Genomic DNA, 25,533 nt, shown 5'->3' on the forward strand with positions numbered 1-25,533 from the left:
GTGCCGGTTCATCGCCCCCCCCAGCCCAGCGCCCCCCCGTGCCGGTTCATCGCCCCCAGCCCAGCGCGCAGCATGGCCGAGCCCAGCACCGAATGCAGCATCAAGGTGCTGTGCCGATTCCGGCCGCTGAACCAGGCTGAGATCCTGCGGGGGGACAAATTCATCCCCCTCTTCCAAGGGGACGACAGCGTCATCCTCGGGGTAAGTGCCCCCCCCCCCCCCGCAGCCCTCGCCCCCGCTGCGCCATCGGCACGGCCCGGTGCCCAGCGCGCCAAGAACTGGGGCTGCCTAGTGTGTGTGTGTGTGGGGGGGGGCTCCCCAACCTTCCCCCCCTCCCGGCTCCATCAGCCGGCAGGTTGTTGTGGGGGGGAGAGGCATTGCAGAGCTTCCATCCCAGGGAGACAGCTGGGTGTGGCCAACCGGGCTGGGATTTGGCTACTGGAGCGTGACCCATAGAAAACAGGAACAGGTGGGGGTCCCCAGCTGACACCCCCCCCCCGTCTGTCTGTCTGTCCCTCCCTAGCCTGCCAAGCCCCGTCTCATCCGCTCTCGACCTTGCCAGGTGAGAGGTGAAGGCGCTGCCCTACCTGCAGCCAGGCCTGGGGCCTGCCAGCACCTACCTGCCCCAGTGCCCTGCAGATGCCCTGTGGGGGTGCCCTCTGGGGGGCTGGCTGGGCCTGGGGACCCAAGTGGCGCAGGGAGCTGCCTGCCCGCCGGTTGTTTACTTCAAGGTGTCCACGCCCCGGCACACTGTCCTCAGATCCATGCGGCCGCCGTAATCCGGGCGAGGGCTGAGCCAGGGCTGAATCGGGGGTTGGGGGTCGGCCCTTTGGGTTAGCCAGGAGTGAGGTCCAAGTGCTGAGGCCGGGCTGCATCGTAGGTGCAGGTATTGGGGGGGGGGGTGTTTCAGATGCTCTGGCTGGGTTCGGGGTCCCCTGTCATACTGGGCAGGGCCTGATCAAGGTTTGGGGGGTCCCCGTCCTGTGGGTGCAGCAGAGACCATCCCTTCTTCCCCAGGCTGAGGAGATGAGGGTGAAGGGGAAACTGAGTCACCAATGGGGGGGATGACCCCAGGGCAGGGGCTGAGCTGGGGCCAGAGCCCAGATCTCCTGTGTGGTAGATGAGGGTTCTAGCCACTAGATGACACTGCCTCCTGTAGCCAGCATTCCCCCCCCTTCACCCCACCCGTCCCTGTGCTGGCTGAGGCCTTGTTGTGACTCGCAGGGCCGTCTGGGGGCCCACTTGCACCTGGGGCCCAGCACAATCCCTGGAGAATCGGGCCCACTAACATCCCCGAACGTGGCTGTAGCAGATGCTCCGCCCCCCCCATGTTGCTGGGAAGGGGGGGGGGCTGTGCGCTGGCTGGGGGGTGTCCCTGCCTGGCTTTGTCCCTCGTTTGCCATCTGACTGGAGCTGGGGGGGGGGGGGTTGTGGCTGAGCTAACGGAGACGCCTGCACTTTCCCCTCCCCGCATAACGGCCCTTCCCTGCCCATCCCCGCGCCCAGCAGCAATGCCAGCCTGCAGCCCCTCCCTCCATTGTGCCAGCGGACGCCAGGACGGATCCCCCCTCCTCCGTCTCCTGCTTCCTCCCCCTGTGCGGCTGGGGGGGGAGCCCCCTCTGCAGTCGGTAGCGGAGGGGGAGCAGCTGGTTGGAATTGCTCCCCTGGGCGGGGGTCCGGCCGCGGCTCCCAGACGAATGCGTTTGGCGACGGCCCTGCAGCAGCCGGTCCCTCCGCGCAGCGCCAGGCTGGAGGCTCCCGTTGGACCAGAGTCCTGGGCTCTGGGTGGGGCCGGGTGGGGTGTCAGGGGAGGGGGCAGCTGGTTCACAGCCCCCACCACCGCAGTGTCGGAGCCTGGGGCTTTTATCCTCAGCTGCCCTCGCGGGGTACCCTGAAACCAAACCCGCCCCAGGGAGCAACCCTCCCATAACAGCCCAGCCCCGGCCAGTGACCCTACAATAACAAGGCAGCTGGGTACGCAGTGCAAGGGGCTGAGTGGATTTGTGATGATTTACTGCACCCCCAAAGTGCCCGGCCTGGTGCATGACGGGAGGTGGCACCAGTCTGGCCAGCCCTGCCTTGGGGACCAGCCCCCTGGTGCCCCCTAGAGGCTGTGTAAGGGAGTAACAGCTGGGTGCTTTGGAGCTCATGGGGCAGTGAAGGTCGCAGGTTCTAGTCCCGGGTCCCCAGGCGGGCAGGAGGGCTCTATGCCTGCATGCTGCGTAGTTTGCAGAGCCCTGGCAGGGCCAGGGTGAGCTGGGAGCTGCCAGCACTGGCCTTGCTTGAATCGTCCCCTGGCTCGTTGTGGCTCCCGGGCAGCTGGCTTTGGAGAGCCCTGGGCGCACGGAGTCCCAGGCCGGGGCGACAGGAGCTGGTGGCTGGGCTGCAGAATGGCACGCCTGCTCTGTGCCCCCTGCAGGGGAGAGGCTAGCGTGGGCCAGAGAGGAGGGGGTCGCAGCCCCACGCTGAGGCTCAGACAAAGGCAGCTGGGCCGTGCCTGGGTTCCTGACCCGGCTTCTGAGCTGGGACCAGAACTGTGACGTTTGGCTCCAGAACAGCTGGGGGCTTCCGGTGGCAGCTGCCAGTCATCACTGGCCCCCCCAGGCCCTTCCCGCTGCCCCAGGGCACAAGGGGTTTCTTAGCCATGGGGGGAGGAGGGGGGTGCCCATGGGGCTGGGGGCGGTGAGTGTCTGGGGAGTGGGACCCACAGGCTGGGCTGGGTGTTTGGTGTGGGTCCCTCGTGGGCTTCTCGCTGCTCTGTCTGCTGCGTCCCAAGGGCACAAGTGAGGTGAGTTTGCTGGGCCTCGGCCAAGGCCCCATTCAGGCGGATTGCCACTTCCCCTCTGGGCTCGGCTCTGTTGATATCACCGCGCTGGAGTGAGCCAGACTGCGGGAGAAGGGGCGTGGGGCAGGGCTGGGGAGCCCGGGGCAGGGCTGTGGGTCGGGAACGAGGGGCACCAGGAGCGCGGGGGGAAGCCCAGGGCTGGGCTAGCAGGAGGCTGGGGGGGGGGGGCAGGAGTGAGGGGCAGAGCTGGGGGGATTGGACTATCAGAGGACTAGGGGGCAGGGGTGAGGTGCTGGCAGAACGGGGGGGCAGGGGGCAGGGGTGAGGTGCTGGCAGAACGGGGGGGGGGGGGGGGGGGGGGGGGGGGGGGGGGGGCAGGGGGGAGGTGCTGGCAGAAGGGGGGGGGGACAGGGGTGAGGTGCTGGCAGAATGGGGGGGCAGGGGGAGGGGTGAGGTGCTGGCAGAACGGGGGGGGGGGCAGGGGTGAGATGCTGGCAGAATGGGGGGGGCAGGGGGAGGGGTGAGGTGCTGGCAGAATGGGGGGGGCAGGGGAGGAGTGAGGTGCTGGCAGAACGGGGGGCAGGGGGAGGGGGGAGGTGCTGGCAGAACGGGGGGGGCAGGGGGGGGGGGGGGGCGGGGTGCTGGCAGAACGGGGGGGGGGGGCAGGGGGGGGTGAGGTGCTGGCAGAATGGGGGGGCAGGGGGAGGGGGAGGTGCTGGCAGAACAGGGGGGCAGGGGGAGGGGGGAGGTGCTGGCTGGGTGCTGGCAGAACGGGGGGGGGGGGGGGGGGGGCAGAGGGGAGGTGCTGGCCTGTCCCGTGTCTCTCTTGATCGGGGTAGGCTCTGGCCCCTCCAAGGGTCGATCAGTCCCTCGGCTCTTCTGTCCCTAAACGCCCTGGCGGGGGGGGGGGGGGGGGCAAGGAGCTGCCATCTTGTCCTGGCAGAGCTGGGCCTGGGCTGTGGCCTGGCCTCCTGCCTCCACGGGGGGGTGAACCGGCGCCATCTGACCTCTGTGTGTCCCAGACCAGGCCTAGTCTCAGGAGGCCACGACCCCCCCCCGCCTCATTTCCCTCCCCCCCCCACAGTGTACCCCCCCCATGTACCTGCTGGCAGGGCGGAGGGGTGTAATTCTTATTGAGCTGAATGTTGATACCACCCTCCCCGCTCCCCCCAGGTAACCAGGGCTGTAGGGGGGGCCGGTTCAGCCCCCAGGAAAGGGCTGGTGACGGGGGCCGGGGGATCAGATGTCGAGTGGCTGGGCCAGGCTCCGTTCCTGGGTCTTCCGCTTCTTTGTTGCCCCCGTCCCCCCAGCACTGAGGAGGTGGGGGGGGGGGGTCGCGCTGCTGAACCGGGCCAGGGATCCCTGAGCTCCTGCCTGTGACCCAGTCACCGGGGGGGGGGGGAGTCCCCCCCCCCAGCCAGAGGCAGCTCACAGTCAGCAGGGAGACCCGAAGGGTTCTGAGGCGATGGGGACACCCCAGCATTGCAGGACTGGCGGGGGGTTGGATCCCAGCACTGGCCATGACGCTGCCTGGCTGGGCTGGGGGTCCGTGGGGCAAACTTGTGTGTTGTGGGGGGGGTGCTGGGGACTGACCCCCCCACTTGTTTCCCCCCTCCAGGGCAAGCCCTATGTCTTTGACCGCGTGTTCCCCCCCAATACCACCCAGGAGCAGGTGTACCATGCCTGCGCCATGCAGATCGTCAAGGGTGAGCGGAGTGGGGGGGGGCGCTACATCGAGTTTAGCTGGGGGGAAGGGGTGGGGAGGGGCTGGCTGCAAGGTGGGGAGGGGCAGTGGTCCAGGAGGGAGGGGAGATCAGTTGGGGGGTGCAGGGGCAGGATGCAGTGGGGGGCAGGAGGGGGAGAGGTGTGGCGGGCAGGAGCGGGACAGGATGGGGGTGCTGGGGGAGGGGCAATTATATGGATGTGGGGGTCGGTGGGAGGGAACAGGATGGGATGGGGGAGCAGGGGGAGGGGCAGCAGTGGTTGGGGGGTCGCGGGGGGGGGAGCTCTCACTGACCTGCCCTGTCTCTGGCAGACGTGCTGGCCGGGTACAACGGCACCATCTTCGCCTACGGGCAGACGTCGTCGGGGAAGACTCACACCATGGAGGTGAGACTGGCAGGGGAATGAGGGGGCCCCCATGGGAATGGGGAGCTGGGGGACAGGGAGACGGGGGCGCCCATGGGAATGGGGGGCTGGGGGACAGGGAGATGGGGGGCGCCCATGGGAATGAGGGCCTGGGGGACAGGGAGACGGGGGGCGCCCATGGGAATGGGGGGCTGGGGGACAGGGAGATGAGGGCGCCCATGGGAATGGGGGGCTGGGGGACAGGGAGATGGGGGGCCCCCATGGGAATGGGGGGCTGGGGGACAGGGTGATGGGGGGTGCCCATGGGAATGGGGGGCTGGGGGACAGGGAGATGGGGGGCCCCCATGGGAATGGGGGGCTGGGGGACAGGGTGATGGGGGGTGCCCATGGGAATGGGGGGCTGGGGGACAGGGAGATGAGGGCGCCCATGGGAATGGGGGGCTGGGGGACAGGGAGATGGGGGGCGCCCATGGGAATGGGGGGCTGGGGGACAGGGAGATGGGGGGCCCCCATGGGAATGGGGGGCTGGGGGACAGGGTGATGGGGGGGCCCCCATGGGAATGGGGGGCTGGGGGACAGGGTGATGGGGGGGCGCCCATGGGAATGGGGGGCTGGGGGACAGGGTGATGGGGGGCGCCCATGGGAATGGGGGGCTGGGGGACAGGGTGATGGGGGGTGCCCATGGGAATGGGGGGCTGGGGGACAGGGAGATGGGGGGCCCCCATGGGAATGGGGGGCTGGGGGACAGGGTGATGGGGGGGCGCCCATGGGAATGGGGGGCTGGGGGACAGGGTGATGGGGGGCGCCCATGGGAATGGGGGGCTGGGGGACAGGGAGATGGGGGGCCCCCATGGGAATGGGGGGCTGGGGGACAGGGTGATGGGGGGCGCCCATGGGAATGGGGGGCTGGGGGACAGGGAGATGGGGGGCGCCCATGGGAATGGGGGGCTGGGGGACAGGGTGATGGGGGGCGCCCATGGGAATGGGGGGCTGGGGGACAGGGTGATGGGGGGCCCCATGGGAATGGGGGGCTGGGGGACAGGGTGATGGGGGGCGCCCATGGGAATGGGGGGCTGGGGGACAGGGTGATGGGGGGCGCCCATGGGAATGGGGGGCTGGGGGACAGGGAGATGGGGGGCGCCCATGGGAATGGGGGGCTGGGGGACAGGGTGATGGGGGGCGCCCATGGGAATGGGGGGCTGGGGGACAGGGTGATGGGGGGCGCCCATGGGAAGCGGGACTTGGGGAGAGGGGCTGGGGGATTTGCCCCTTGGCCTCCCCTAAAAGCTGCTGGGAGGGAGGGCTTGGGGGCCTGGAGCCGGCCCCCTCCCCAGGGTGACTGTGCCCACTGCTGTCCCCCCCCTTGCCCCAGGGGAAGCTGCACGACCCCCAGCTGATGGGCATCATCCCGCGCATCGCCCGCGACATCTTCAACCACATCTACGCCATGGACGAGAACCTGGAGTTCCACATCAAGGCGAGTGGGGCCGGGGGGGCGGGTCTCTGGGGTCCGAGATGCTGGAGATCGGAGCCAGGAGGAGGGGCTCTGGGATGGGAGCTGACAGCAGGGGGGCAGCCCTAAGGAGGGAGCCGTGGTAAGGGGTCTGGTCTGGGGTCAGAACTGGGGGCGGGGGGGGGGGGCCTGGGGGATTCTGGGGAACTTGCAGGCTCTGGGAGAATTTAAGGGAGGCCCAAGACTGGGGGGGGGGGGGGGGGCTGCTCTGGGGATCTCTGGGATGGAACAGGATGGGAAGGTTTCTGGAGACTGGGGGCCCAGAGCCCCTGTAGGGGTCCCCCCGTTCACCCTCCCCCCACATGCTCTGTGCTTACATGGCCCCATCTCTCTCCCCTCCCAGGTTTCTTACTTTGAAATTTACCTGGACAAAATCCGGGATCTGCTGGATGGTGAGTTGCCCCCGGCGAAGGGGGGTACGGGGAGGGGGCTGCCTGCGAGGGTGGGGGGCTGTTATTGCTGTATCCGGAGCAGCTGAGCTGGGGAAGCAGGTGGGGGGTTTGTCCCGTGAGATCCTGGACCCCGCTGCCCCCCCCCCCCATTCCAGCTCGGCCCTTTCTTTCCCCAGTGACCAAGACCAACCTGTCGGTGCACGAGGACAAGAACCGGGTGCCCTACGTCAAGGTGAGGGGGCGAGGTTGGGGGAGGGGCCCTAGGGAGCAGCCAGGGTGCTGGCAGGAGAATCCCCTGCTGCGTGGGGGGGGGGGTGGAGCAGAGCAGGGGAGCCCTGTGCGGCTGGGGGGTGGGGGATTACGGGGGGTGGTGGCCCCCCCATTAGGCAGCGTAGGGTTGAGATGGTGCTGAGTGGGTGGGTGTGGAGGCGGGGGGCCGGGGAGGGGATGTGGGGGGTGAGGACCCCCCACATGAGGCTGACTTCCCCCCCCCCCCGCAGGGCTGCACCGAGCGCTTTGTCTCCAGCCCAGAGGAGATCCTGGACGTGATCGACGAGGGCAAATCCAACCGGCACGTGGCCGTCACCAGTGAGCAGCTGGGGGCACCAGCCTGTGGGGGGGGGGGGGTTCCCTGGGGCTCGGCCCTGGCATGAGGCGGGGTCCAGTCCTGGTGTCACGACCAGCCCCTGCCCCTGGGGTGGGGGAAACGCAAGGGGCTGGGGCCCTGCTGACTCGGGCGCCGGCATGGGGGGCCTGTACGTGGTGGGGGTCCCTGTGCCTGGGGGGCAGGGATCGCTGTGCCCAAAGTTGGGGGGTCTCTGTGCACGGGAGGGGCAGGTGGACTCTGTGTTGGGGGGGGGCCTCTGTGGACAGGGCTGCGTGGGCCAGGCAGGGGACTAGGCTCTGGGGGTGGGGCTGTGCGGATGGGTGGGGCAGGGGGCCCATGGGGTGAAACCCGTGGGGCTGTGGTGGGTGGGGCTAGCAGGGCAGGGGGTGGGGCTGCGGGCAGTGGGCGGGGCTGGTGGGGCGGGGCTGGGGGAAGGAGGGGGGCTCCGGGTGCCTCCGCCCACCCGCCGTGTCTCCCCCCAGACATGAACGAGCACAGCTCCCGCAGCCACAGCATCTTCCTCATCAACATCAAGCAGGAGAACATGGAGACGGAGCAGAAGCTGAGCGGGAAGCTCTACTTGGTGGACCTGGCTGGCAGCGAGAAGGTGCCAGGGCGGGCGGGGGGGGGCTGAGTGTGCGGGGGGGCTGAGTATGGGAGGGGCTGAGTGAGGGGCGGGGAGGAGCAGGTGTGTGGGTGGGGCTAAGCAAGCGGGGGGGGGGCAGGCAGGGCTAGGACGTCCCCTATGGGTCCTCCAGAGGCACCGCCCCATCCTGCGTGGGGGTCTGTGCCCGGATGCCTGGCTTGGGGGGAGAAGGCCCTGCCCCCGGGGGGCCGCTGGCTCATCCCTGCAGCTGCGCCCCTGGGGGGGAGCGAACCTTAAGTGTGCCACGGCCCCCCTTGGGGGGTCCCTCCTGCCCTGGGGGGCCGGGCCTGGCATGGGTGGGGCGCCCCTCTCCCCCCATAACCGACGCCCACTCGCCGCAGGTCAGCAAGACGGGCGCTGAAGGGGCCGTGCTGGACGAGGCCAAGAACATCAACAAGTCGCTCTCGGCTCTGGGCAACGTCATCTCAGCCCTGGCGGAGGGAACGGTGAGAGATGCCCCCCCAGGCACCTCCTCCCTCTCCCTATAGGCCCCTTTACCCCGACTGGCCCCACCTGCCCCGAGGTGTCAGGGAAAAGGGCTCCCACCAGCTCACAGGCTGGAGGGTCCCACAGCTGCGGAGACTGGGTCCACCCCCCCAGCTTTCCCCCTCCCCAGAGCCCAAGCCTGGAGCTGGGTGTCTGCTAAAAACAAAGTGGGGAATTTTCTGTAGCTACGTGTATGCAGCCCTGTGCGTGCCTCAGTTTCCCCAGGTGGAAGCAGTAGATGTGGGATCTTTCGGAAAGCCTTTGGTACGGTCCCGCATGACCTTCTTGTACCAAGCTGGGTGGGGTGGCAAGTACTTTGGAGGGCAGGGTCAACATTCAAAATGGTCTGAGGAAAACAGGATGCAGTTCAAGAAGGACAAATGCAGAGAGCTCTGTGTAGAGAGGAACCCTCTTACAGACTGGGACCCGACTGTCTGGGGAGGAGCCGGGCAGAGAGGGATCTAGGGGTCATAGTGGACCACAAGCTAAAGATGAGTCAGCTGGGTGACGCTGTTGCCAAAAAAGCAAATGTGATTCTGGGCGGCATGAACAGGAGGGTGGTGAGCAAGACACAAGAGACGATTCTGCCGCTCGGCTCGGCTCGGGTCAGGCCTCCGTTGGAAACGTGTGTCCGGTTCTGGGCACCGCAGTTCAGCAAAGATGTGGAGAAATTGGAGAGGGTCCAGAGAAGAGCAACACCAATGATGGACGGTCTAGAGAACAGGAGCTGGCCTAGGCGGGGAGGCTGAAAGAATCGGGGTTGTTTCGATTAGAAAAGAGACGACGGAGGGGACATGACGGCAGCTTTCAAGGATCTAAAAGGGGGTCACATGGAGGAGGGGGAATTGTTCTCTTTGGGCCCTGAGGACAGGCCAAGGAGCAACGGGCTTAACCTGCAGCCAGGGGGGTTTAGGTCGGACGTTAGTAAAAACGTCCTTTCCGGGGGATGAAACACCAGGATAAATTGCCCCGGGGCTTGTGGAATGGCCAGCCCTGGAGATGTTTAAGAGCAGGTTGGACGGACGCCTGTCAGGGATGGTCCAGATGGTGCTTGGTGCTGCCGTGCGGGCTGGGAAAGGAACTTGATGCCCTCTCGGGGTCCCTTCCGGTCCCAGGCTGTGGGGCATGTGCTGCATTGGCCCCTCGGGGGCGGAGAAGGGCTGGTCTGTCTCTGCGGAGGGCTACAGGCGAGCGTGATTGAGGCCTGACTGTCTGGGGAGGATCCACAGAGACGCTGTTCGCGGCCTGGCTCCGCCAGCCTGTCGCCTCCCCTCCCCGTGTCTCCTGGCCAGGCCTGAGAGCAAAGCACGCTGTGGGAGGGGAACTGCCATGCTGTGGAGGGGAAACTGAGGCACGCTGGTGGTCACAGACCTGCCACAGACCCTCCCCGCTCTGTCCCGGTGCCTCATAACCGCCCTCCTGCGCCCCTTGCAGAAGACCTACGTGCCCTACCGGGACAGCAAGATGACGCGGATCCTGCAGGACTCGCTGGGGGGGAATTGCCGCACGACCATGTTCATCTGCTGCTCGCCCTCCAGCTACAACGACGCCGAGACCAAATCCACCCTCATGTTCGGCCAAAGGTACCGGGGCAACGCCCGCTCCCTGCCCCCCCCGGGGTCCCCTCCCCATGGCGCTGCCCGCTCCCTGCCCCCCCCCCCCGGGATCCCCTCCCCATGGCGCTGCCCGCTCCTGCCCCCCCCCCCGGGGTCCCTTCTCCATGGCGCTGCCCGCTCCCTGCCCCCCCCCGGGGTCCCTTCTCCATGGCGCTGCCCGCTCCCTGCCCCCCCCCCGGGGTCCCCTCTCCATGGCGCTGCCCGCTCCCTGCCCCCCCCCCGGGGTCCCCTCTCCATGGCGCTGCCCGCTCCCTGCCCCCCCCCCGGGATCCCCTCTCCATGGCGCTGCCCGCTCCCTGCCCCCCCCGGGGGTCCCTTCCCATGGCGCTGCCCGCTCCCTGCCCCCCCCGGGGGTCCCCTCTCCATGGCGCTGCCCGCTCCCTGCCCCCCCCAGGGGGTCCCCTCCCCATGGCGCTGCCCGCTCCCTGCCCCCCCGGGGTCCCCTGTCCATGGCGCTCCCTGCCCCCCCGGGGGTCCCCTGTCCATGGCGCTCCCTGCCCCCCCCGGGGGTCCCCTCTCCATGGCGCTGCCCGCTCCCTGCCCCCCCGGGGGGTCCCCTCCCCATGGCGCTGCCCGCTACCTGCCCCCCCCAGGGGTCTCCTCCCCATGGTGCTGCCTGCTCCCTGCCCCCCCCAGGGGTCCCCTCCCCATAGCGCTGCCCACCTGCCCCCCCAGGGGTCCCCTCTCCATGGCGCTACCCACTACCTGCCCCCCCAGGGGTCCCCTCTCCATGGCGCTGCCTTGTCCCTCCATGGGGTCCCCTCCGAGGGTCCCCTACCCACTGTGCTGGCACTGTGAATCTCCCCCCCCCCCCCCCCCCCGAGGATGGGCCCAGAGCAACAGGCTGGATCCGCCAGCCAGTCCTAGTCACCCTGTCCCGGATGGGGTCCCCAAGTGGCCCTGACCCTGCTCAGGAGCTGGGGGGTGGGTGCCGGCCGGGAGATGGTGAGAGCTGGCCTGGGGCGGCTCGGCTCTCAAGGCCGGTGGGGGGGCCTGGATCCAGGGCGGGGGCAGAGCCAGGGAGCACTGGAGGGGAGGTGTGGGGGCAGCACCTCAGCGGAGGATCCAGCTCCCCGGAGCGCTGTCCCTGGGGTGCCGCACTGGGGGGGAAGGCTGGGCTGGCGGGGGCGGGGCTGTTTCACGGGGCCCCCGTGAAAGGCTCCCCGCCCCTCCCCAGGGCCAAGACCATCAAGAACACGGCGTCGGTGAACCTGGAGCTGACGGCCGAGCAGTGGAAGAAGAAGTACGAGAAGGAGAAGGAGAAGAACAAGACGCTGAAGGACACGATTGGGAAGCTGGAGGCTGAGCTGAGCCGCTGGAGGAACGGTGAGGCCGGGCTGGGGGCCCAGGCGTCCGGGTGGGGATGGGGAGCTCGGCCTGCCAGGCGGGGAGAGGGCTCGGTTCTCCAGGGCTGAGTTTCTGGCTGCCCCTGGGGACCGGTGGGGGGGTCCCTGAGATGGCTCCGGGGGTTACCCTGCCCCCTCCGCCCCAGGGGAGAACGTGCCGGAGACGGAGCAGCTGAGCGAGGAGGAGAAGCCGGTGCCCGACGCCCGTGACGAGACGCCCGTCAACGACAACTCCTCCTCCATCGTCATCCGCATCTCGGAGGAAGAGCGGCGCAAGTACGAGGAGGAGATCCGCAAGCTGTACAAGCAGCTGGATGACAAGGTCAGCCCCCTGGTGCCCGCTGTGCACCCCCCTCCCGCCCCGGTGCCCCCTGCCGCCATGTGCCCCCCTTCCACGCCGGTGCCCCCTGCCGCCGTGCGCCACCCACCGTGCACCCCCCTCCCACCCCAGTGCCCCCAGTGCCCCCTGGTGCCTGCCGTGCACCCCCCTCCCGCCCCGGTGCCCCCTGCCACCATGTGCCCCCCTCCCACCCCAGTGCCCCCTCCGTGCCTGCCGTGCACCCCCCTCCCAGCCCGCCCCCGGCTGCACCCCCCCTCCCAGCCCGGTGCCCCCTGGTGCCCACTGTGCCCCCCCCTGCCCCAGTACCCCCTGCCGCCGCCCCCCTCCCCCCGGTGCCCCCTGGTGCCCACTGTGTACCCCTCCTGCCCCAGTGGCACCTGCTGCCATGTGCCCCCCTCCCGGCCCGGTGCCCCTGGTGCCCGCCGTGCACCCCCCTCCCACCCCAGTGCCCCCATGCTGCTGCACTCCCCCCTCCTGGCCCGGTGCCCCCTTCCACTGCGTGACCCCCACCGTGTCTAGTGCCCCCCCGCCCTGCTGCCACGTGCCCCGCCCCGGTACCCCCTGCTTCCCTCCCCTCTGCCTGTTGCTGCACCCCCCTCCCATGCCAGTGCCCCCTGCCGCTGCGCGCCCCCCCTCTCCCCCCAGTGCCCACTGCCACCCTCTCCAGCCAGAGCAGGCCAGCAAGCCCCTCTCCTGCCCCCTGCGCTGGGGGGACGGGCGGCGCTGACCCTCCCCTGTCTCCTGGCCCCAGGATGAGGAAATCAACCAGCAGAGCCAGCTGATGGAGAAGCTCTCCCAGCAGATGCTGGAGCAGGAGGAGGTAAGAGGGCGGGGCAGGGGGCGGCAGGGGGGCGGGTGGCTGAGGCAGGCTGGCCGGGGGCGGGTGGGTCAAGTGTGGGCCCCCCAGCAGCCCCTCACCGGCTCTGCCCTCCCCAGCTGCTGGTGTCCACGCGGGGGGACAGCGAGCGGGTGCAGCGGGAGCTGAGCCGCCTGCAGGCGGAGAACGAGGCGGCCAAGGAGGAGGTGCGGGAGGTGCTGCAGGCGCTGGAGGAGCTGGCCCTCAACTACGACCAGAAGGCCCAGGAGGCGGAGGAGAAGGGCCAACAGAACCAGCTGCTGGTGGATGAGCTGGGCCAGAAAGTGGTGAGCAGGGGCGGGGCCAGGCATGTGGGGGGCGGGGCCTGGCTTGGAGGGGTGGGGGGCGGGGCCTGGCTGGGGGGGCGGGGCCAGGCATGTGGGGGGTGGGGCCTGGCTTGGGAGGGCGGGGCCGGGCATGTGGGGGGTGGGGCCTGGGGGAGGGGTGGGGCCTGGCTGGGGGGGTGGGGCCAGGCATGTGGGGGGTGGGGCCTGGCTTGGGAGGGCGGGGCCGGGCATGTGGGGGGTGGGGGAGGGCGGGGCCGGGCATGTGGGGGGTGGGGCCTGGCTTGGGAGGGCGGGGCCGGGCATGTGGGGGGTGGGGCCTGGCTTGGGAGGGCGGGGCCGGGCACGTGGGGGGTGGGGCCTGTGCTGGGTTCTGAGCTGCTCCCCCCCTACCCCCCCCAGAGCACCCTGCTGGCCCTGGAGTCGGAGCTGCAGCGGCTGCAGGAGCTGGGCAGCCGGCAGCGGAAGCGGGGGGCCGAGGTGCTGAACGGGCTCATGAAGGACCTGAGCGAGTTCAGCGTCATCGTGGGCAACGGGGAGATCAAGCTGGTGAGTGGGGGTGGGGGTGGGGGGCAGCTCTTAGCCCTCAGCCTGGTGGAGAGCAGTGGGGTGGGGGAAGGGAGGGGCATGAAGTGGGGCGAGGGAGGGAGGACGCAGATGGAGGGCAGCTCTTTGCTCCCCCCTGGTTTGTGGGGATCAGTGTGGGGGGGAATGAACTGGTTGGTGGGGGGCGGACAGGGGACGGAGGGCGGCTCTCACTCCCCTCCCCCCAGCCGGTGGAGATCAGCGGGGGGGGACATGGGGGGGACGGAGGGCGGCTCTCACTCCCCTCCCCCCAGCCGGTGGAGATCAGCGGGGGGGGACATGGGGGGGACGGAGGGCGGCTCTCACTCCCCTCCCCCCAGCCGGTGGAGATCAGCGGGGGGGGACATGGGGGGGACGGAGGGCGGCTCTCACTCCCCTCCCCCCAGCCGGTGGAGATCAGCGGGGGGGACATGGGGGGGACGGAGGGCGGCTCTCACTCCCCTCCCCCCAGCCGGTGGAGATCAGCGGGGGGGACATGGGGGGGACGGAGGGCGGCTCTCACTCCCCTCCCCCCAGCCGGTGGAGATCAGCGGAGGGGGACATGGGGGGGACGGAGGGCGGCTCTCACTCCCCTCCCCCCAGCCGGTGGAGATCAGCGGGGCCATCGAGGAGGAGTTCACGGTCGCCCGGCTCTACATCAGCAAGATCAAGGCGGAGGTGAAGGCGGTGGTGAAGCGGTGCCGCCAGCTGGAGGCGCTGCAGGTCGAGTGCCAGCGCAAGATGGCCGTGACGGGCCGGGAGCTGGCCGCCTGCCAGCTGCTCATCTCCCAGGTGGGGGCGGAGCCAGGCGGGGGGGGGCGGAGCCGAGGTTCGTGGGGCGCGGGCTGTGGGGGGCCCTGGCTGCAGCTGGGGGCCATTGCATTGTGGGTTGCCTTGCTGGGGGCCGTGGGGCTGGCCCCTGGGCGGGGGCTGAGTGGGATGGGGCTGGGGCCAAGGCCGTGGGGCTGGTTCTGGGGCAGGCGTCGGAGCAGGGGCTGGGAGTGTTGCTGAGGGTTACAGAGAGCCGGGCCATTGGGTCCCTGCTGGGCTGGGGCAGCCTCCCTCAGTGGGTCCCAGCGGACACCCCCCTCCCAGCTGGGCACCGGTGCAGTGCCCAGGGAAACTGAGGCACACGCCCAGGGTTTTTGCAGAACAGCCCAGGACAGCAGAAATCCCACACAACGGAACAAAGCGAGCAGAGTGAATCCAACTCCTGCCACGTCACATGGGTGTCATGGGGCCGCGGGGCAGGGCACGGTGGGACCAAGGAGCTGGGGCTGGGACTGTGGGGCGGGGCATGGTGGAACCGAGGGTCTAGGGCCAGAGGTGTAGGCCGGGTGTGATGGGTCTAGGGCTGTGGGGCCAGGTGTGATGAGACTGTGGGAATGGGGCTGGGATGGTCGGCCAGGTGTGATGGGGATGGGCCTGGATGTGGTGGGGCTGGGGCCGTGGGGCTGAGGGGATGAGGCTGGGTGTGGTGGGGCTGTGGGGCTGGATGTGGGGGGGCTGGGGGTGGGGGGACCACGTGTGACAGAACTGTGGGAATGGGGCTGGGGCCGAGGGGACTGGGCTGGCCGTGGGGGGCCGAGGGGCCGTGCGGGGGCTGGGGCCGTGGGGGAGCTGGGGCCGAGGGGACTGGGCTGGCTGTGGGGGGGCCGGGGCCGAGGGGACTGGGCTGGCCGTGGGGGGGCCGGGGCCGAGGGGACTGGGCTGGCCGTGGGGGGGCCGGGGCCGCCTGGGAGCTCAGGGCCCCTCTCCCCGCAGCACGAGGCCAAGATCCGGTCGCTCACCGAGTACATGCAGAGCGTGGAGCTGAAGAAGCGGCACCTGGAGGAGTCGTACGACGCGCTGAGCGAGGAGCTGGCCAAGCTGCAGGCCCAAGGTGCGTGTGGGGCGTTGGGGGGCAGGGCCTGTGGGGCGGCCTCCCCTGACCCTCTGCTCCCGGCCCCACAGAGACCGTGCACGAGGTGGCCCGGAAGGACAAGGAGCAGAACCTGATCCAGGACGCTGACGAGGTCAAGGTGGGGCCCAGCCCGGCTCTGTGCAGGGAGGGGAAGGGTGGTTCTCTGCCCTCTCTGGGGCTACCTCCCCCGGCCCCCCGCCCCCCGATGCATGGCCCACTCGCTGGAGGAGCGCGATAACCATCTGGGGGTGCAGTGAGCCCAGAATGGGGGGGTAGAGCCCAATGGGGGGGACGTGGGGCTCTAGGGTAGGGGCAGGGGCATGGTGGCAGGGTGAGGGGCCGAACCGGGTGGGGAGCCCAGTGGGGAGTGAAGCCTGTAGAGAGGAATCCAGGGACTCAGCGAAGAGGGGGAAGGTCCGGGCCCCCTAGGGCTGGGTGGGTGGGATATGGGAGGGGTTTGGGGTGGAGATTCCAATAGAAGAAGATATGCGCCCCGGGGTGGGGCAGTTTGGAGTCCCTGGGATGGGGCACGGTGGCTGGCTCTGGGGCCCCTGGGCGGGGCAGTTTGGGGTCCCTGGGGTGGGGCCCGGCGCTGGCGGCTGGCTCTGGGGCCTGGCGGGGCGGTTTGGGGCCCCTGGGATGGTGCCCGGCGGCTGGCTCTGGGGCCCCTGGGCAGGGCGGTTTGGGGCCCCTGGGATGGGCCCCTGGGCGTGGCGGTTTGGGGCCCCTGGGCGTGGCGGTTTGGGGCCCCTGGGCGTGGCGGTTTGGGGCCCCTGGGATGGGGCCCGGCGGCTGGCTCTGGGGCCCCTGGGCGGGGCGGTTTGGGGCCCCTGGGCGGGGCTGGTGCTAACGCCTGTCATGCAGAAGGCCCTGGAGCTGCAGCTGGAGGGGCACCGGGAAGCCCACCACAAGCAGCTGGCGCGGCTGCGGGACGAGATCAACGAGAAGCAGAAAGTCATCGACGAGCTGCAGGAGTGAGTGAGCCGTGCCCGCCCCCCCCCCCATGGGGGAGGGGGTGTCCTAGGTGGGGGAGGGGCCGGACGGGGTCCCGGCACTGACCGGCTCTGTCTGTCCATCCCGCCGCAGCCTGAACCAGAAGCTGCAGCTGGAGCTGGAGCAACTCCGGGCCGACTACGAGAAACTCAAGAGCGAGGAGCAGGAGAAAACCATCAAACTGCAGGAGCTGACGTGAGCCCCCCCCCCGGGACCGAGATCTCCCCTCCCCCGCACCAGGGCCCCCTCTCCCCAGGCCCAGGGCTGAGGGCCCAGCCCACAGGACCCACACGAAGCCCCCCCAGGCGGTGGGTTGTGCTCCCGGCCGAGGCCTGATCCCGTCTCTGCCCCCAGATTTCTGTACGAGCGCCACGAGCAGTCGAAGCAGGACCTCAAGGGGCTGGAGGAGACTGTGGTAAGTTTCGGGGAGCTCCCTGGAGCCAGGAGGCTGTGGGGGGGCGCAGGGAGGGGGCAGGTGTCCTGAGCTCAGCTCCGTCCGTCCGTCTGTCTCTGCCCCAGGCCCGGGAACTCCAGACCCTCCACAACCTGCGCAAGCTTTTTGTTCAAGACGTCACAACTCGAGTCAAGAAAGTGAGTGAGCCTGGCCCTGCCCCCGTGGCCCGGCCCCCCCCACCCCTCCGGCCCAGCTCTGCCCTGCCTCTGCCCCCCAGCCCGGCCCTGCCCTGCCCTGCCGCCCGCCCCCCCCGGCCCCGCACCTCCAGCTGGCGCCGACCCTCCCTGCCCAGCTCTGCCCTGCCTCTGTCCCCGAAGCGGGTGCTGGGTCCCCCAGCCCTGGCTACCCCAGCTCCGTGCCCGCCGGGCCGGTGCCAGGCCCCACATAGAGCTCCCCCCTGCCAGCTGATGCCCTGTGCCCCCCCCAGAGCGCAGAGATGGAGCCTGAGGACAGCGGGGGGGCCCACTCTCAAAAGCAGAAAATTTCCTTTCTTGAGAACAACCTGGAGCAGCTTACGAAGGTTCACAAACAGGTAGGGCGGCGGGACTGGGAGGACGCCGGCGGGGCCGGGGACTGGCTGGGGTGGGCCGTGCAGACGGGCAGGGACGGGGCACCCGCCGTCGGGAGGCTCCGGCCCCCGCCCCCATGGGCATCGGCTGGTTTTATTTTCTGATCCGCGCGTGTCGTGTGCAGCTCGTGAGCCTCCGCGCCCGCCCTGAGCCCCCCTCCCCCGCTGCCCAGTCCATGCCCCCCCCCACAGCGCCCAGTGCCCTGACCCCGGCCCCATGGCATCTGCAGAGGCCTCCTCTGCCCCCCCCCAACCCGGCCCCTTGGAGCGACCGTCACCATGGCGCCTGGGCTGAGAGCGCCAGACTCCTGGCACCCTCGGGCGTGGGGCACCCAGCACGGAGTCTGCTCCTCCTTCCACCCTGCGGCTGCCCTGGGGGTGGGGGGGGGACCCCGCTGGTCCTCGCTGCCTTCCCTGATTGAGGGGCCCCTTGCTGGGAGGGCAGGAGGTACCATGGCCTGCTGCACTGTGGGGCTGAGTCTGGCCAGTGGGCACTGGGGGGTGTGGGGACAAGGGGCATTCTGGGGCCTGCTTGCCCTGCTGTGGGCTTTGGCCGCGCTTCCCACCCCCAGCTCTGCCTCCCCCCCATCTTGCCTCGCCAAGCCTCCCGCCCCCAAGCCCCCTCTGGCCCTGCCTAGCCCCCTCCCCTCTTCTCCCTCCCAGGCCCCGTCTGGCTCTGCTGAGCCCCCTTCTTTGCCCCCCACCCTGACTTGTGCCCATCTCCATCCATTCTCAGTGTGCCTCCAGCTCCCACTGCGCCTTAGTATCCCCCCCTCACTGGGGGGGGGGGTCTCCCCATCATGGCGGAGTTGGTGTCACGCTCCTGTCACCCAGCAGGGGGCGCCCGCCCGGCCCCCTGTGCCTCCGGGGCTGGGTCCTTGGGAAGGTAGCGCAGTGCCAGGGCAGAAGATGGGGCATGACCGGGCTGCTTGCCTGCCCCATCGCCCCACTCCCCTGGGGGCCCGTGGGAGCCTGACAGGGCGGGGGCTGCCCCCGGGGGGCGCTGTGTTGAGTCACTGCTCTGTGTCCCCTCTCGCTGCCTCTCCCTAGCTGGATCTCTGGGTCTCCAAGGTACCGTACCCCCCTCCCGCCTGCTCGCTTGCTGGCCAGGCCTGGCCGGAAATGTTTGCGGCGCTCACTGGGGGGGCGAGAGGTGGCCCCTCCCTCTTGCTGGTGGAGCCGGGACAGGACCTCTCCCCCACCTCCAAACACGTCCCCTCCCCCAGCCGCAGGCGGGACGGTCTCTCCGTGGCCGGGACAGTGCCCATCAGGACCCCGGGCACCTTCCCTCCCCTGGCAGCATCCGTGCCCCTTTCTCCCAATCCCCAGGAGGCTTGGCACCCAGGATGGGGAGGGTCCGGCCTCTGCGGCAGGGTCTCAAAGGTTTTCTGGCCCGGGCGGCTGCATCAGACGGCGCCTGTCCCTCTCCACCCCGCCGCAGCTTGCTCCCCGCTTCCGCATCCCCCTCGGCCACGCGCTCGGCTTCCGCTCTCCCCTCACCGCCGCCACCTGCATGCCACACGCCCCTGGCGCTGCCTGCCGGGGCGGGGGGCTTGTGCCTGGCAGAGCTGGGGGGTGCGGGGTCGGCCTGGGGGAAGGAGAGACCTGCCCCCCTCCCCGTCCGTCCCGTGGCAGGCTCCGGTCTGGCTCCACGTATGGGCGCAGGAGAGGGGGGTATGAACCTGGACAAGTCTCCGTGGGCACAGGAGAGAGAGCCCGGGGGGAGGTGCCCGTGACCCCATGGTGCTGGCAGGGTGGGGGCAGCAGCAGAGGCCGAGAGAAGGGTGGCAGACACTGGAGCCCCTGGCATTCCACAGGCCTCCCTTTCTTGGGCCACCCCTGCCCTGTCAGCGGCCCTCTGCATGGGAATCCCTGCCCTGCTGTGAGGCTGGATGGATCTGTGGAACTGCCTGCTGCAGGAGGGGGCTGAGGCTGAGAGCTTGGGGGGCTTCGGACCAGGGAGCAGAGGGGGTAGGATCACATCCGGATGGCACGCGAGGGGCTGCAACCCCCCATTCCCTGCCCCAAACCAGTGGGGGCAGCCCCTAGGGCAGGTAATTCCTTAGCCTGCTGCTGGGGGGAAGGGAGGAGATGGGGCTAGCCGTGCCGTGGCTCCCTGCGGAGGGCGGGGGGAGGTCTCCTCTGGCCTCCGCCGACAGCCCCCTTGTCTCTCGGGCCCCCCCAGCTGGTTCGTGACAATGCAGATCTGCGCTGTGAGCTTCCGAAGCTGGAGAAGCGGCTTCGGGCTACAGCTGAGAGAGTTAAGGCCCTGGAGGGTGCACTGAGGGAGGCCAAGGAAGGGGCCATGAAGGACAAGCGGCGCTACCAGCAGGAGGTGGATCGCATCAAGGAGGCCGTGCGGTACAAGAACTCCACCAAGCGCGGCCACACGGCGCAGATCGGTGAGCGCCGCCCGGGGGCTGGGGCAGCTCGGGGGGCCCCCGTCCCATGGGAGCAGGCACGGACACCCCCCCACACGGCGCAGATCGGTGAGCGCCGCCCGGGGCCTGGGGCAGCTCGGGGGGCCCCCGTCCCATGGGAGCAGGCACGGACACCCCCCCACACGGCGCAGATCGGTGAGCGCCGCCCGGGGGCTGGGGCAGCTCGGGGGGCCCCCGTCCCATGGGAGCAGGCACGGACACCCCCCCACACGGCGGAGGGCGGGGCTTGCCGACAATTCAGGCTTTGGCCTGCTCTTTGAAATGGTCCTGCAGGCCGGACAGGGCCCATGCGGTGCCTTTTAATGGCTCCCTCGCCCCCCTCCGGACTGGCACCCCCGGCCCCTTGAGCCAGTGCAGCCGGAGCCAAGGGCAGGGCGCTCCCCCGCTGTCTGAGGGCCGGGCGCTTCCCAGTAGGGATGTGAAAACCTGGCCGACTATCCCAGAAGCATTTGCTTATTGGAGAGTCTGTTGACCAGTCGATTTTCCTGCTCCTCCCCCCTCCCCCCGCCTTTATGAGATAGAGGCAGCTGGGGGGGGGGGAAGGGGTACTTCAAAGTGGCAGCTGCTTTGAAACCCCAAGGCGGCGTTTTAAAGGGGCAGCCACCACACAGCTGATCTGTGGATCAGCTGTGCAGCGGCTGCCCCTCTGGCATTTCAAAGGGGCAGTGGCTGTGGAGCCCGGGGTCAGCTGAGGACTCCCAGCTGACCCCGGGCTCCATGGCTGCCCCTTTGAAACGCTGCCTCCGCAGGTTTCAAAGGGGCAGTGGAGCCCGGGGTCAGCTGGGGACTCTGAGTCCTCCGCTGACCCTGGGCGCTGGGGACTCTTGTGCATTTCAAAACAGGCACCCGGGTGCAGTGCAGCCCGGACTCAGCGGGACCTCCCCCTGGCTCCTGCAGGCTGAGTTCCACATTCCCCCTTTGAAACGGACCAGAGGCCCGCGGGGGTCCGGCCGGGACTCTTGTACCTTTCAAAGGCGGAACCCGGACGTGCCTGTCGATGAGTCGGTGGAAACTCCCTCGACTAGTCACTCAACCGCATTTTAACATCCCTGTCCCCAGCCGGCCTGGTTCAGCCAGAAAAAGCTGCGTCTGCCCCCTCCCGGCGCCCCATGACCGGTGATTTCTCCCTTTCAGCCAAGCCGGTGCGGTCTGGGCATTACCCAGCCTCGCCCACCAACCCCTACGGTGCCCGCCACGCCGACTGCCTCAGCTACACCAACAGCCTCTTCCAGAACTACCAGGCGGCCTACGGGCAGGGCTCGGATGCCTAGTAAGTGCCAGGGACGGGGCTGCCCCCCAGGTGCCAGTCGGAGGGGGCGGCACTGCCAGCTCTTAGGGCATGGCTCCCCCATTCACCCCTCTCCCCCGCTGCGGGGCCCTGGGCCGTGGCCTTCCCATGGGCAGCTGTCCGGGCTGCGGTTCTCACGGCGCCGTCTCTCCGGGTCTCCCCTTGCTCAGCTTTGCCAACGCCTCGTCCAGCAGCGGCACCGGCTCCTCTGGCGGCTCCCTGGTCCCCTACCAGAAGCTGAATGTGGATAACGGTGAGAGGGGTCCGGGGGAGGGGGGAGAGGCGGGCAGATGGGCAGACCCGGGGAGCCAGGGGCCCGGAGCCTTTGGGTGCTGCAGCTTCAGCTGAGCCGAGGGGCTGGGGGGTGTCTGGGCTGGGGGTGGCCCAGCGGAGATGCCCCAGGAGCTAGGATGGACCCCTCTGATGCAGCCCTTTCCTTTCCAGGGAACACTACAGACATCAACGATAACAGGTGAGGCAGGGGGCTGGGGCGTGGTTTGGGGCGAGGCCAGGGACCCCCCCCCGTGCCAGCCCAGCTGGAATCTCTCCCCTGCCCCCCTGCCAGGGGGCACCACAGGGAGGGCGTTGTCCATGCCCCTGGGAGGTGTGGGTACAGGCCCTAGGGTGGGAGCAGTGGGGAGGGGGAGGCCTCCTGGGCCAGAGTGGGGGGGGCAGGGCTGAGCTCTCGCTCTGCCCTCAGAAGTGAGCTGCCCTGCGGCTGCCAGGCTGACGAACAAGCGAAGCTGTTCCCCCTCCACCAGGAAACAGCAGCCAGCTAATAGTGCAGCTGGTGAGTGTCCCCCCCATGGGCCCTCTGCCCCCCCCCACTGCCAGGTACAGCTCTGTGCCTCTGCCCTCCCCCTCCCTTGCCGAGTACTGCCCTGTGCCCCTGCCCCGTCCCCCCCCCACCCTGCTGGGTACAGCCCCGTGCCCCTCCCCCCTCCCCCGCCCTGCCAGGTAGAGTCCCTGCCCTCTGCCGAGTACTGCCCTGTGCCCCTGCCCCGTCCCCCCCCACCCTGCTGGGTACAGCCCCGTGCCCATCCCCCACCTCCACCCCACCCTGCTGGGTAATGCCCCTGCCAGGCCCCTAAACTCCTGTCCCCTTGTTAGGGAGCCCCTGCTGCATGCCTTGGAGAGCCCCCCAGCTTTGCTTCCAAAGGTTCACAAACAGGTGGGGGGTTTGGTGGGGCGGGGGGGGGGGGGGGCTAGAGCAGAGGGCTGGGAGAGGGCTCAGCTGGAAGGGGGGGGCACTTGCTGGTGAGTGGGGTGCCCGGGGCACCGAGAGGGCTGTGTAGCCTGAGGGGCCGTGTGCTCTGCCCTGGGCGTCCGCTGTGCTGCTGCCTGGTACGGGGCAGGCTGGGCAGGGGTGGGGGGAGGTCCCAGGCCCCCGCCCCCGTGGGCATATCCTGTGTTCTGATCCATGGGTCATGCTGCCCACGAACTGCCAGGCCTGCCCGGAGCCCCCACCTTGGGCTGCACCCCTAGTCCACATCCCCCCCTGCCCCCCAGTACCCTCACTGCCCCACCCCGGGCTGGGGCTGACCTCCGCTGGTGGCATCTGCCGCAGGGCCCCCCTGTGCTGCTCCTGCCCCCCCAAGCTGTTCAGTGCTGTGTGCGCCACCTTCCCGCAGCCCCCCGACCGCGCTGGCACTGCCCCAGCGCCTGCCTGTTCTGTCTCCCACACTAACCCTGTCCCGGGGGTCGACCCCCGAAACTGCTGGGGGCTTCCTCTCTCCTCTGCCCACCCCTGGGGCCAGCCGGTCTTCCCCAGCCCCCCTGCCCAGCCCAGCCCAGCGCTGGCCTCCGGGGCGGGTCTCTGGGGTCCGGGGCAGGCTGAGATTTCACCTCCTGCCTCTTCTCTTCTAGTTTCTAACTGGGCCTGAGGCCTCTGCTCCGCATGCTGCTCTCTGGCTTCCCGGGGCCTCTCTACTAACCCCCGTCTGTCCGTCCGTCCGCCTGTCCTGCTCTCTCGTCTCCTGTGTCGCTCCCCAGCCGCTGCGCCCGCTCTCTCCCGCTCTCTGTCCGCGGTGGCGTTGGGGCTCGGCGGAGGAGCTGGCGTTATGGCCCCTCTGCCCTGCTTTTAAAATGCCTTAAGCAGACGCCATGAGGAATGGCCGGCACCGGGCCCAGGCCAACTCCCCTCACCCCCCCCTTACACCCCTCAGTGCAATCAGCCTGCACCCCGGTCCCAGAAGCTGGGGCACCCTCGGGTGCTGCCCCTCCCCTGCGATACCGGGCCCTGCGGAGGAAAGTGTCCCCAGCCAGGGGCGCCCGTGCAGAGCCAGCTGCAGGGAGCCTGGTTTCTCAGTGGGAGAGGCGAGCACCCTTGGGTGCCAGCTGCAGCCTCGTGGGGCTGTAGGGGCGCTGCAGCGGGAGAGGTCAATGCCTTGGGCCTCCTTTCCTACCCCCCCAATGGCTGTCGCCCGCCCCACCGGGGGGCTCGTTCCTGGGCAAGCCGGACGTGCCCGGGACAGCGCCTGGGGCCCTGTACGCGAGCCACACGGTGCATCCTGCCCCCGGGGCCCTCTCCTGCCCCAGGGGCCTGCCTGCTCCTTTGCCCCCCTCCCCCGGGGGCACGGGCGCTCTGAACGCCTTCCCCAGCGTCACGGGGGCGGAACGGGGCTCCCCTTCGGAGCCGGCACCTGGGGCAGAGATGCTGGGCTAAAAGTGGGGGAGGTGCTGCCATTGTTATGAAGTCTGCTTGGGGGCACCCCCCTGTGCCCATTATATAGCGGGAGGCCCTCCTGCCCGCCACTGTCTGAACAAACCGAAGCTGCTGCTACTCCCGTGTCGGTGTGTTTCCCCCCATGTCTCTGGATCCCTGGGCCTGTGGGCAGCCGCCTCTAGCTTGTGTGTGCGTGTGCGTGTGCGTGCGTGTGTGTGTGTCCCAGGGGAGGGCACAGATCCTGCCCCCCTCCTCCCACGGCGTCACAGCCGCAGCCCCCAGAGCGGCCCAGCGGCGCGGTCGCCCTGCCTCACACCCAAGAGATGGGAACGCACAGGCCCCACCCGCCCCTGCTCAGATCACACCAAACGTTGCATGTTGGAGTAAAAAGTGTTTATTTAAAAAAAAATGCAATCAATAAAACACACGTCAGACCGAGTGAGTCCCCTGGTGTCTGGGGAGCGCGCGCGGGGGGGAAGGGGGGACGCGGGCACAAGGCAGGAGCAAGAAACGCTGGTGGGCAGGCGCCGTCCTTCGGCCTCAGGTGTGTGCAGCACCTTGCACAGCAGCATGGTCCGTAACGGGGGTTCCTCCGTGGGAATCACCTTTGCCAGCCCGCGGGCCTCTAACCCTGCCTTGGAGCGAGCCGGGCGGGGGATTTTTGAGGACCAAAGAGCAGGGAAGTCGAACCCCCATCCCAGGCTGAAATGACCCCACACGCCCAGTGTGGGGCACGCAAGCTTCCTCCTGAAGTTGGGGGGCGGGGAACTTGCTGCCTGAAAGGACAAAGCCAGGACAAAACTCACCCCTTCCCCCTGCCTCAGCCGGCCCTGAGCCTGGCTCCTCCCAACCCGGTTTGCATCCATTTCACTTTGTATTGCCAAGAACCCCAGATCCAGCGGTCGCTCGCCTCTACCTGCGTGGGCCATAGAAGAGACATTCGCCTGGCTCCAAGCATGGCCCCTTCTGCCCGTTTTGGGCTTGGCCCTGGGAGTGATGCCAGTGCCCAGCCCACAGCAACATCCCTGAGCTCTGATTTCTGCTCCCCCGGCTCTCACGAGAGAACCCCAAGCGCTCTGCAGCAGAGGGGTGACGTGAATACTGGGGGGGCTGCCACTTGGGATGTGATGCGGTGGCAGGGGTCAGAGGCATCTCCAGGGGCAGGATCTGATCTGGCACAGCTGCGGGAGTGGGACCAGCCTCAGCCCCCACTGGATCCATGGGGCCTGAGGGGCAGGAGATCGTGACCTTCGCCTTGGGGTTTTGCAGCCGGTGGCCCCTAACATCCTGCCTTTACCTACAGCTCCTGCTGGGTAGGGTCACAGAGGGAAGAGTTGGGGGGCCATTCAACCCTCTAGTCCCGTGGTTTTCAAACTAGGGGTCATGGAACGTCGGGCCCTGGGTCTCGTGGCTGCAGGGTGAGCTCAGTGGGGGCGCTAAGGCAGCTCCTCCCCCCCCCCCCCACTGCTGACCAGGAGCTGGCCACCCCGCCAGAGTCCCCTCCTACACCCCAAAGCTCCCACCCTCAGCCCCACCCTGCACTCCAGTCACATTCTGTTGGGCGGAGGGATGAACAATTTTCTGCCACCTGGTCACGAAGGGGAGTTTGAAACCCGCTGCTGCGTCCAACCCGTGAACACCAGCCGCTGAACGTCGCCCCCTCTCTGACCCGCTAACCCCGATGTGGGGGACCCCTTC

At 69.3% G+C, this 25,533-nt stretch overlaps 1 protein-coding gene across 5 annotated transcripts; it reads left to right on the forward strand.

Annotated features, from left to right (window-relative positions):
* On the forward strand, positions 1-24,273 carry KIF5A (kinesin family member 5A). Of its 5 annotated transcripts, none has more exons than XM_075901769.2 (29): positions 1-201; positions 4,404-4,491; positions 4,821-4,894; positions 6,246-6,350; positions 6,730-6,778; positions 6,955-7,010; positions 7,279-7,366; positions 7,868-7,992; positions 8,373-8,477; positions 9,952-10,100; positions 11,311-11,459; positions 11,626-11,801; positions 12,571-12,639; positions 12,756-12,962; positions 13,362-13,508; positions 14,127-14,315; positions 15,288-15,405; positions 15,477-15,544; positions 16,291-16,400; positions 16,513-16,614; positions 16,774-16,834; positions 16,939-17,010; positions 17,301-17,405; positions 19,627-19,843; positions 21,017-21,152; positions 21,341-21,423; positions 21,615-21,642; positions 21,871-21,960; positions 23,037-24,273. In XM_075901769.2, exons 1-28 carry the CDS (start codon positions 73-75, stop codon positions 21,947-21,949), a joined length of 3,084 nt encoding a protein of 1,027 aa, XP_075757884.2. In that variant the 5' UTR covers positions 1-72; the 3' UTR covers positions 21,950-21,960; positions 23,037-24,273. The 5 variants fall into 5 exon arrangements, with proteins under 5 accessions (XP_075757884.2, XP_089631008.1, XP_089631007.1 ...); XM_089774881.1 differs by having other exon boundaries at positions 8-201; positions 21,874-21,960; XM_089774880.1 differs by having other exon boundaries at positions 8-201; positions 16,294-16,400.
* The last annotated feature ends 1,260 nt before the right edge of the window (positions 24,274-25,533 follow it).

The sequence above is a fragment of the Pelodiscus sinensis genome, chromosome 31 (assembly GCF_052426305.1).
Source record: "Pelodiscus sinensis isolate ZL-2025 chromosome 31, ASM5242630v1, whole genome shotgun sequence".
Lineage (NCBI taxonomy): Eukaryota > Metazoa > Chordata > Testudines > Trionychidae > Pelodiscus > Pelodiscus sinensis.